This window comes from Polypterus senegalus, chromosome 11 (genome assembly GCF_016835505.1).
Source record: "Polypterus senegalus isolate Bchr_013 chromosome 11, ASM1683550v1, whole genome shotgun sequence".
In the NCBI taxonomy this organism is placed as follows: Eukaryota; Metazoa; Chordata; class Cladistia; order Polypteriformes; family Polypteridae; genus Polypterus; species Polypterus senegalus.
Genome location: NC_053164.1, coordinates 28,460,864 through 28,473,244, shown reverse-complemented (window position 1 = coordinate 28,473,244; position 12,381 = coordinate 28,460,864). Strand labels below are relative to the sequence as shown.

Here is a 12,381-nt window from a genome sequence, read left to right as displayed (position 1 = left end):
AGGCAATTTCTTTGATCTTGTGGCTGGGTTTTTGCTCACCTGTGAGACCTTCTTTACACAGGTGTGTACCTTTACTAATCGGGTCCAGTCAATTCAGTTGACCACAGTAATGGTCAATAGAATGGGATAGACCTGAGACAAAATTCACAGCAAAGGGTTGGAATATCTTTGTCAGTGATAATTCACTTTTTTATTTTTAATAAATTTGCAAAAATTTTAAAAATCCCGTTTTTAATGTAGTTTGTCATTCTGAGATCATTTATATGATTTTATCACAAGGCTGAATCATAGTAAAATGTGAAAAAAGTATGAGGGTTTGAATAATTTCTAAATTGCGTGTATTTGGACCAACTTGATGCTGTTCTAAGTACAGGCCTGTGCTCCCATTCTGCTCAACAGTTTGTAACACCTGAATCCACCCAGATGTGCTATATTGCACTATTTTGTAAGAAAGTAACCTGGCGACATCATCCCAACACTAATACCACACTACACAGACTACGGCCAACGATTAAACACTTCCCTATTATAAGGACACCAGTTCAAATTAGGAGGTAGTGTGTTTAGGACTGAACCCAAGAGGCATTTCTTCACTCAAGGGAACAAACTATCGAGTCACATAAAAACCTTAACAACCTTAACAAGCATCAGGATGAAATACTGGGCCCTCTTGGTTATTAGCTGAACAGGTGAGCTGGATGGACTGAATGCGCTCCTCCTCTTAGTCAGATTTTGTTTTCTTTTTTTTGCAACACAAATTTTTTTTTTACTCTGCATAGTTTAAATCAGGGGTTCTCCAACACTTTGCTCGCGAGCTACCGGTAGCTCACAACCCCTTTCCAAGTAGCTCGCCAAAGAATTAATGAATGAATTATTGAATCCTACATAAATTTGAAAACTTGATTAGTCAAATTAGGGGTGGGCGATCTTTCCAAAAAATCACATCACGATCCTTTTAACACAAAATCACGATCCACAATCTGAATTGCAATCTGTCTTGTCAATGTGGCATACACTTGAGAGACTATCCGGAGCCAAACTCATCAAGACCTAAGTAACGCTTTATTTTAAATATCAAACAAAGTTGAATTAAATTGTTCTCTCATTCGCTAGCTAAGCAGAGTTAAGGAAGACGCCCCGAAGCTGGTGATTGAGTGAGGAAGGCCCCTCCCCTTGGCCCGCTGCATGTTTCTCGGATTAGCGCGAATAAATCGGCACCACAAGCGAACTATGATATGTAGCGAAATGAGAGAAGTCACAAAATCAACCGGAATGTTCAAGCAAATTATAGTAAAAAAAACCCGATCTAAATCCATTAAGTATTTCTCTCGTTAAAAGTGGACAGACATACAGACAGAGAGACGTTGGATATATATATTTGTATATATTAGTAAACCTTCAAAATAATGTGCAGTTAACATCTCAACAGCATTTCTGGAGCTTAGTAGAGCCAGATAACTGTAAAAATCTTCACCAAGCAGTTCTGAAAATGTCTCCTCTGTGAGTCTGACATGAATGTCATGAAATCAAAGTTCAGAACAAGACTGACAGACGAACATTTAAGTGACTCCAGAAGAGTGAACCTCAGTGGCTCCACTCCACCATACACTTGCTTGTCTTGTTGACTCCATGCAGTGCCAGTCATCTGGCTATCTAAAAAACGCATCACACATACAGCTGGACATGTGAATAAAGTGACACAGTGACATGGAACACAATGACAAATGAAGAAGTCATATCTGTGGATTTGAAATTGCATTGTTTTGTTTTGACAGCATTCATGTTTTAACTCAATAGTGTGAGATACACTAGAAAATGCATACAGACATACAAAATGCACTTGCAGGTGAACTAAATATTTTTTGTGATGTTTTAATACAAAATTTGACCTTTGGACACCAACATTTTGTAAATGTTCAGGCAAAACAAGCTTATTCAGTTTGTTTGGGTTGAAATAAGCTATGAGAATAAATGTTAGAAAACATGAGTAGCTCGCTGCCATTTTCATTTTATAAAAGGAGCTCTCTCTTGTGTGAAAGGTTGGAGACCCCAGGTTTAAAGCATGTCTTAAAACACTTTTGGCAGGATATTGCAGTTTCGAAGAGGAAATTCACTTGTTTCAGAAAAGTTGAAAAAATGCATTATATATGTAAAGTTCTTTGGACTGGCATTAACCCTGTGAAAGAAACTTACCTGTTTTGTATTGGGCTTCTCCAAGACCGGATCTGTTGAGTCCATAACCAACACTTATTAACAGTAAAGTTCAATTTTTACATCCATTCATCTATCCATTTTCCAAACCAGCTGGTTCAGTTCAATTCACTGAGTCAGTTAAAGGCATGTGTTATTCAGCCAGTCAGTCATTGTCACGGGTTTCTGCTGGAGCCAATCCCAGCCAGCACAGGGCACAAGGCAGGAACAAACCTCAGGCAGGGCGCCAGCCCACCGCAGGGGACACACACACCAAGGACACATTAGGGACAATTTAGGATCACCACTGCACCTAACCTGCATGTCTTTGGATTGTGGGAGGAAACCGGAGTACCCGGAGGAAACCCACACAGACATGGGGTGAACATGCAAACTCTACGCAGGGAGGACCCAGGAAGCAAACCCGGGTCTCCTAACTGCGAGGCAGCAGCACTACCACTGTGCCACCGTGCTACCCGTGTGTTATTCAATTAGTTAATATATAGTACCTTTTCATAGTGAATGTCATGTGCTAAGCACCCATTACATTTTCAACATGTCCATTCCACATCTTTGTGATGGAAAGGTAATGTCCATGTCTGAATGGGATGCCAGACTTTCACTGGACACTATTATTAAATATGATGGCTTAATGTTAAGTATGCATTAGTTCAGTTGATCCATTTAAACAACAACAACCTTTATTTCTATAACACATTGTCATACAAATAATGTAGCTCAAAGTGCTTTACATAATGAAGAAAGAGGAAAAAAGACAAAATAAATAAGAATTAAAGTTAGGGAACACTAATTAACATAGAATAAAAGTAAGGTCCCATGGCCAGGGAGGACAGAAAAAACAAAAAAACTCCAGACGGCTGGAAAAAAAATTTAAAATCCAGGCCACGAGACCACCCAGCGCCCTCTAGGCATTCTACCTAACATCAATGACCTCGATCATTCCTCATTGTATTCCGGGTTCTCCTGGAAGAATTTGATGATGATGGTCATGGGGACTTCTGGCCTTTAATACATCAATGTAGGGACATCACGGTGCTTTGATTAGGTGGTAGTGGTGGCACAGCTCGCCACCATGGAAATCCGGAATTGGCCATTGTATGATAAGCTGATTTTGCACAGTAACTGATGATGTTACCATATACCTCCCCTGATCTGAATTCAGTTAAAAGGTTTGGCACTATTTCATATCCTAAGTCTTACCACCAGTATACATGTTATGTCAGTAGTGGTGTCCAGACTTAAGTTTGAATGAGTTACAGTTGTGAGTAAAGTGTTTACCTGGCAGTGAACCAGGAGTCCTGTTGAACAACTGAAAAAGCAGGTCTACAGGGTGTTCATCAGCTGAGTAGTATGAGAAGTGCTGCAGCACCACCTAGAAGATGCTTGTAGTATTACAGTTTCTTCTTAATTTGAGAAGCTGAGTGGAAGTCAACTGAAGATCCACCTCAATCCATTTTTATTTTTCCTTATGAATATGTTTAATTTTTGTTAGCTTGTTAAATTGTTTACTTATAAACTAAAATACTTAAGTATAAATAGTGAGAAGTCAAGCAAAATGACACCTTTTATTGGCTAACTAAAAAAAAGATTACAAGATCTTGCCTGAAGAAGGGGCCTGAGTTGCCTTGAAAGGTTGCATATTGTAATCTTATTGTAAAATAAAAGGTGTTATTTTGCTTGACTTCTCACTACACCCATAGTGGCTAACACGGTACAACACCCTACTACTTAAGAATAAATAGGATATATATTGTTAGGAGTATTTTAGATTCTTTGCAGATCAATAGTATAGCTTGATTTGCATTCATCCATCCATTTTCTAACCCCTTATCCACTATAGGATTGCCTAAAGGTTCCTCCCATCCCAATGGCTTTGGGCACAAGACAAAATCCATCTCTGGATGGGGCACTGGTCTAGTCATAATACGACTATAAAACTGGAAAACTGGTATGGTACATTAAAATAAAAGTCTACATTTTAGAATGGTTTTGAAGGCCCACTTTGATTAAACAGATTTCACAACTTGGATGTTAAAGGCTGAGCTTTGGTGTTTTGGTCTCTGTTCAAATTGATTCTAAAATTATTATTATATTTGTTCTGATCAGGTGACTTCATCGGGTGGACCACAAATACTGAACACCTTCCTGTAGACAAGAGTGGCATCCCTCCTGGAGTGGTAGTGTGTTACCTGCCAATGTACAGGTAAAAGGGAAATGTTTGGGGGGTGTGGAGGACAAGGCCTTCTACAGCTTGAATGGCTTTGGATTCATTTATTAGTGAGCAGATGAAACTGACTCTCAAAGGACTGGTGCTTGGAATTTGCTCAGAAATTAGTCCCAGCGGCATGCCTTGGCACAGTACCAGGTGTGTGACAGGGTGTTTGTGTACACATCTGTGGATTAACGATTTACTTGTTAGTTTACTCTGTGGACACTACTGTTGTTTTTATCCTTTTGTTTATTTACAGTGCCGGCTGTGAAGTGTTTTTGCAGGTGGTGATGCGAGTTTGGTTTTTTTTTATGTCAAAGGGGCTGAAATGATGTGAAGAGGCTCCTTGAGATACGATTGTTTTCATAAAGAAGGTGTCACAAACGACTGAGTTCATAGAACATGGGCTGGAGTCTTACAAGGTGTAAAACTGTTGAGGTTTATAGACTACAGTAGCTATTGTAGATATTGTCCTAAATTACTTTTTTCTGTAAAAGTAGCTGTGCATATCTTCGGCGGTACTGGTTCTAACATGTCTCTGACCAAAAGTTTCACAGTATCAACTTTTGGAACTCTCTTGTCTTTCCAGATTCGGAGATTATTCTGTTCACTTTGGATTTATAGGGTCCTTACTGTCACATATGCACATTATTATTATGATTAGGATTTTCAAACCTAATACAATGGGTGTGAGGCCTAAAAGGACCATAAAGGCAGGGCCATAACCTAACTGGCCTGTACAAGGAGACTCCACCCAAATCCATTTTGCCTTGACACTGCAGTCTGCAGGCTTCCAGCCTGGCGGACCCCTAAACAAGGTGAGCAGGCAAAATAAGTAGAAATGTCCTAAAGATCTACCATATTTCTCTGAAAATAAGACTTATATTAATTTTTACTCAAAAAGATGCACTAGGGCTTATTTTCAGGGGATGTCTTATATTTATTCATGAACCACAATATACATACAGTCATGTCATCTTCTGCAATATCGTCATAACTCTCCACACTAAAACCCTGATTTTTCTTGCTACTCCGGCCACTTTTAGGATTCTACGGGATCGATGTGCGTGCTTCGATGTGTTGAAGCAAAATGCAGACAAACAAATGTGTTCATGGTGCCTTTATATTCAAGTGTCGCATATTTCCCAGTATAATAACATGATATATTAAAGTCTCATTTACCATCTTCTGTGCCATCTTCCTCCTGACCTGATAGCAGCGGCAAGATGCAAAAGATCACCACACAGAGCACATCAAATTTATGATGATCCAACTCTCTGCACATTTAGAAGTTTTAGATTTATACTTTCATGATGAAATGCATTAAACCATGTATGCTACATTTTACAGATAAATTGTTAACTTTGTTTAAATAATGGATACTGTTAATATTTACACATATGTGGGTGGCACAATGGCAGAGTGGTAGCGCTGCTGTCTTGCAGAGAGTCGCATCCCTTGTGATCCCTGCCTGGAGTTTGCATGTTTTCCTGGTGGGTTTCCACAGTGTGCTTTGTTTTCCTTCCGAAGACATGAAGGTTTGGGGATTTGGTGACTCTAAAATGATGTTTGCGTGTGTGTGTGCTTGTGTTCACCTTGCAATAAGCTGATGCCCTGTTCAGGGATTTTATTTCTGTCTTGCTTGCTGGAATGGGCGCATCCCCGGATTGATGGATGTAATCATTAAACATCTTTTCAGAGATATCGTGACAAGGTGTCCTCGGAATTTAATGGATGTTTTGGGCACACGTGTCACATCACGTGAAGTACAAACCTAGCCTTAGGCGTCTTACTTTTCAGCTGATGAATTTGACTAGGGCTTATTTTCGGAGTAGGTCTTATTTTTGGGGAAATACGGTAAGAAAAGTCTCACAAGATGAGGTATGACTGTATGCAATTGGCTTGCCTACAAAAGGGCAAAGAGAGAATTTTTATAAATAAATGATTTATTAACAACAAATAGAAAAATACAGAAAAAAGTTGAGAGGTGCTTTTTTCTATAGCCCATTTGCATCGTAAATGTGTACAGTGTCTAGAGCTACAAGATGTTAAATTTCTTTAAAAAAAAATACTTATTACATATTGTATCATTTTAATATAATGCATGCTACTGCTGTCATTTAACATCCTGATTTTCATTGATCGCCTGTAAAACAATAAAGTCCCCAGTGGGAGCACCTTCTAGCACTCCCTGCAAGGTCTACAAGAAGGCCAAATACTCTGACCCAACCATTGGTGCATAAGCCCAAACATTGTCCGAGCCTTTCTCCCAATCCAAAGTCATAGGGAAATGACCCTTTTCATTCATCAGGGTAAACTCCAACATTATTTTTAACAACCACCAAGCTGGGGGGCTATAAGTAAGCCCATAGCCACCTGGTGCCTCTCACCCTGGGCAGCTCCAGAGTAGAATAGAGTCTAACCACTGCCCAGGAGTTTGGTTCCAGAACCTGTGCTGTGTGTTGAGGTGAGCCCGACCATATCTAGACAGTACCTGTTTACTTCCTGAACTCGCTCAGGTTTCTTCCCCACCAGAGAGGTCACATCCCACGTTCCTGGAGTCAGTTTCAGTAGCTGGGGCTTGGTCCTGCTGCAGTCGGTGTGCCATCTAGAGAATTGACCCATGTTGCTCACAGGTACTATGGATAACAGCCTGACTACTAGACACTTGCCAACAAGGGCCTGGTGCTGGGGTGGAACCTGAATCCTTGTTGTTTCTTTCTGTAATAGTCATATTAACTGATCTTCATCTGATCTCTTATTTAGGACCAATTTGCCTTGAGTGACCCAACCAGGGGCAATGGCGCCAGACAACATAGCTGTTAGGATCATTGAAATACACAAACCTCTTGACCACGATAAAATGGCAATTCAAGGAGAGGCTAGGAATTGTATCATTTTTACTGGTGAACTTCAATGATCGCAAAACCTGGAAGGGTGTGATTATGAGGAACGGCCTACCTGATCTGAACCAGAGCAGTGCTTTGTTTATTGGACTTCTGTGCTAGTCACAGTTTGCTCACAACAACCACTGTGTCCACACATAAGGGTGTTCATAAGTGCCCATAGGTCAATGAACAATTTTGTAATCCTGTCATCAGATCTGCGACAGTATGTCTTGTACACTCTGGAGAGTTTCTGAGCTGTCTGCTGATCACTGAGTGACTATGAGTTGGCTCAGATGGCGATGGAAGATGCCAGACAAACCTGGCAAGCCCAGTCTCATAGTGAGGGTGTGCTGGAAACATCTGGCGGACACCCCTGTCCAGAAGATCGTCAACTCACACCTCCAGACAAATTTATCTTGAATTCCTAGGGAGGTGGGGGGACATTGAACCTGAATGTGTCATGTTCTGTGATTCCATTGCTAAGTCAGCAGTGCAGAGCTGTGAACGAAAAGTCATCGGTGCCTGTTGTGGCAAGTAATCACTGAACCTTGTAGTGGTTGAATCGTGGTGGACACCATCAGTAAAAGAAGTCTTCAGACAGAAGGAGGTCTTTTGAGCTTGGCTAACTTGTGGGACTCTAGCGGCAGTTGACAAGTCAAGCAGAATGTGGTGGTGGCAGTTGTGGAGCAAAAACTCGGGTGTGGGTGGAGTTTCATGAAACCATGTTAAATGACTTTCGGTCACCCTTGAAGTGTTTCTGACAAACTGTCAGGTGACTTGGAAGGGAGAAACTGTGCTTTGTCCATGCACTTTACAGCAGGGAAGTAGTGCTACTGACTTCACCTGGGGACAGGCTGGTGGTGGAAGGAGCACGTCAAGGACCTCCTAAACCCACTGACATGTCTTCCTGTGAGGAATCAGAGCCTGGGGATTCAGGGATGGGACTCGTCCATCACTGGAGCTGAAGTCTCTGAGGCAGTTAAACTCTTCAGTGGCAAGGCTCTGGTGGTGGATGATGTTTACTCCGAGTTCGTAAAGGCTCAGGATGGGTTTGGGCTACTTTCAGTGGACATGCCTTTTCAAAATTGTGTGGAGGTTGGGGATAATACCTCTGCATTGGCAAACTGGGGTAGTATTCCCCATTTTTAAGAAAGGGGACTGAAGGGTGTCTTCCAGTTTTAGGGGGATCACACTCCTGAGCCTCCCAGGGAAGGCCTATGCAAGGGTTTTGGAAAAGAGGATTCAGCTACTGGTCAAGCCTCAGATTCAGGAGGAACAATGCTGATTTTGTCCCTCACAAGAATTCTGGAGGGTTTGTTGGAATAAACTTAACCTGTCTATATATGTTTTGTGGACTTGAACAAGTGGCAGAAATGAGTTTCCTTCACAGGATGTTTGGGCTCAGCCTTAGAGAGAGGGTGAGAAGCGCAGACGTTTGGGAGGAGCTTAAAATGGAACCGCTGCTTCTCCACATTGAAAGAATACAGTTGAGGTGATTCGGGCATCTGATTAGGATACTTCCTGTGTGGTGAGGTATTTTGGGCATGTCCATCTTGGAGAAGACCTCTGGGACAGACCCAGGACGTTCTGGAGATACCAAATACCAAAAGAGAAAGTCTAAAGGCAGAATATATCAAAAATCCAAACTGGTATTAGACTCCAATATTTATGAAATATTTGATATTTTCATGCAGCCAATCATACAAACTCTCCACAAGCACAGGGAGGATACGTGATTTTTTTATTTTTTTTTTTGCTATATCTTGAGTATTTTTTTTTCTTTCTGTATTCTGTCATAACTTCTTTGGGTTTAGATGCTTGTTGCTTATTTCTGTAGATTGCAGCTTAATTCTGGGTAGAGTATTTGCTACAACATCACCTCTTCTTGTTTACTTTAAATATCGCACACATTGGGGAGCTCTCCCCACTTCAGAACAATGCTACAGTCGTGCAGGTTTTGCTCTATTTGGGCAAGTATACAGCATATTCTTGCCATGCTCATGTGGGGCTCACTCTATAGTTTATAGTCCTGCAATTTGGCTGATTTGGCAAAATTGAATTTCCCAACTGTAAACAGTCCTCCTATTCTGCATGCATTTCTAGCTTATACCTGTCCGAGGTGAGTTACTGTGTGCACTAAACATCTTTAACCTAAAACTGGAGTGGTTGGCTTTTGAAAATGCATGGATGGAAAGAAGTGGCCTAGTAGCAGTAAGCATTGTAGCACCACTGAAATCTTGAAAAACTAGCTTTGTATTAGTTTGACAGCTTGAATGAAATATTTCATGCGTTACTGGTTCTTGGAGTTCTGCTTTTATAAACCTTTATTCTGTTTTATTGAATTGTCAAACTTGTGTCATCCATAACATAACTGCATAATTGAGAAGATATGTAAATGTAGGCCAGGCGAGGACATCTGTCCCACAGATCTTTTGCTTTTGCTCTCTCCGGCATTTTGCCTCCGCAATTTTTGTCCAAACTGACATTATCAAAAATTACCAGTTGATGTTGATACAGAATTGCATAAAAGAAACTTGTGACCCTCAAGCATAACACATTCTGCTTCTCAATCTTGCCTACAGCTGGTTTTCATTGGAGCAGCGCATTGACCTAATGGAAGAGGGTCTTTGGGAAGAGCTGATGGATGCTTATCAGCCTGATATCTGCATCCAAGACTGGTACGTTGTGACTGAAATCTGCCTAGTACACTTTGTCTCAACGCAGGCATTTTGAACAGTGACTTCCATTTAGATTTAGATTTAGGTTTAGATACCTAAACTATTTTCAGACATTTCTATTCAAATGAATTTGACTATAGGGCAGTCTTTTTTTTCAGAATGTCACTGATCTAGGACAGTTGAAATTGGACTTAAGGAACTGTATGTATGTATTTATTTATTTATGCATGTTGTAAAAAGGCGCTATATAAGCACCCGACCTGACACAGATTCACACTGGCGGCACGTATAAAATAAAAAGACTTTTATTTTTCTTCACCTGTGGGGCATGTCTTCCCGTAATCCTCACAGGCACAACACAGTCCCAAGTGTAAAAAAGCACAACCAAAAATGCACCACACACTTTCTCTTTCACCACCACTCCTTAAAGCTTTGTCATCCTCCTCCTAACTCTGGCCCCCAAGTGGTGGCTGCTGGCCCCTCTTATAGTTCACCCGGAAGTGCTCCAGATGCTTGATCGCTGACTTACGGCTGCACTTGCAGGTGTGGTAAAAACACTGCTCACAAGTGCTCAGGAGTTCCAGCTGCACCCTCGCTGGCGGCATCTGCGGGACCCAACAGGGCTGTCCCAAGCTCCAATTCCCGTGGAGCCCTGCGGGAAACCGAGGCATTGCTCCAACCCAGGGAAGACGCCATCTAGAGTCCAGGGGGAGGTATTGCACCGTCCATGGCTGCTCCCCCTGAGCATATAACGAAGGGGTGTCCTGGCTGGTCATGGACCCTGGCCGTACGTCACAGTGTGTATGTATGTGTGTGTTGTATATATATATATATATATATATATATATATATATATATATATATATATATAATGTATATACAGTAATCCTCGCTATATCAACCTTGACTTTCGCGCTTCACTCTATCGCGGATTTTAAATGTAAGCACATCTAAATATATATCACGGATTTTTCGCTGGTTCGCGGATTTCTGCGGACATTGGGTCTTTTAATTTATGGTACACGCTTCCTTAGTTTGTTTGCCCAGTTGATTTCATACAAGGGACGCTATTGGCGGATGGCTTAGAAGCTACCCAATCAGAGCATGTATTACATATTAACTAAAACTCCTCAATGCTATAAGATATGCTTCCTGCGTGGTGCTCGATTGTTTGCTTGTCTCTGCCTCAATCTCGCCCTCTCTGACATTCTCTGCGCCTGACGGAGGTGCTGTGAGCAGAGGTACTGTTTGAACAGAAGCTGTTTGCCTAGTGGATACGGAGGCACCTCTAAGAAATACCGCTTTATCGCGGTGCTTCCAAAAGTACACTTATTGATTTTTTGATTGTTTGCTTTAATCTTGCGCTCTCTCTCTCTCTCTCTCTGACGTTCTCTGCGCCTGACGGAGGAGATGTGAGCAGAGGGGCTGTTTACACAGAGGCTGTTTGCTTAGAAGATACTGACGCTCCTCTAAAAAAAAATGCAGAGGCAAACTTAAAAGCACACATATTGATTATTTGATTGTTTGCTTTTCTTTGCGAGCTCTCTCTCTCTCTCTGAAATTCTCTGCTCCTGAAGAGAAGATATGTTTGCATTCTTTTAATTGTGAGAAAGAACTGTCATCTCTGTCTTGTCATGGAGCACAGTTTAAACGTTTGACTAAAGGGTGTTATTTCATGTCTAGAGGGCTCTAATAATGTTAACAGTGTGGGAGAGTTTATAAGGGCTTAAAATATATAAAAATAACCATACAAACATATGGTTTCTACTTGGATTTTCATCTATCGCGGGGGTTCTGGAACATAAACCCGGATCGAGGAGGGATTACTGTGTATATATATATATATATGTGTGTGTGTGTGTGTGTGTGTGTGTGTGTGTGTGTATATGTATATATATGTATATGTGTATATATATATATATATATATATATATATATATATATACAGTGGTGTGAAAAACTATTTGCCCCTTCTTGATTTCTTATTCTTTTGCATGTTTGTCACACAAAATGTTTCTGATCATCAAACACATTTAACCATTAGTCAAATATAACACAAGTAAACACAAAATGCAGTTTTTAAATGATGGTTTTTATTATTTAGGGAGAAAAAAATCCAAACCTACATGGCCCTGTGTGAAAAAGTAATTGCCCCTGAACCTAATAACTGGTTGGGCCACCCTTAGCAGCAATAACTGCAATCAAGCGTTTGCGATAACTTGCAATGAGTCTTTTACAGCGCTCTGGAGGAATTTTGGCCCACTCATCTTTGCAGAATTGTTGTAATTCAGCTTTATTTGAGGGTTTTCTAGCATGAACCGCCTTTTTAAGGTCATGCCATAGCATCTCAATTGGATTCAGGTCAGGACTTTGACTAGGCCACTCCAAAGTCTTC

At 41.0% G+C, this 12,381-nt stretch overlaps 1 protein-coding gene across 1 annotated transcript in view; it reads left to right on the top strand.

Moving 5' to 3' along the window:
- nccrp1 (P1, F-box associated domain containing) overlaps positions 1 to 12,381 on the top strand; it is a 56,921-nt gene that overhangs the window by 32,898 nt on the left and 11,642 nt on the right. The window contains exons 3-4 of the mRNA XM_039768245.1: positions 4,318 to 4,414; positions 9,891 to 9,986. Coding sequence (XP_039624179.1) covers positions 4,318 to 4,414; positions 9,891 to 9,986 — 193 coding nt within the window. The remainder of the gene's footprint in view (positions 1 to 4,317; positions 4,415 to 9,890; positions 9,987 to 12,381) is intronic.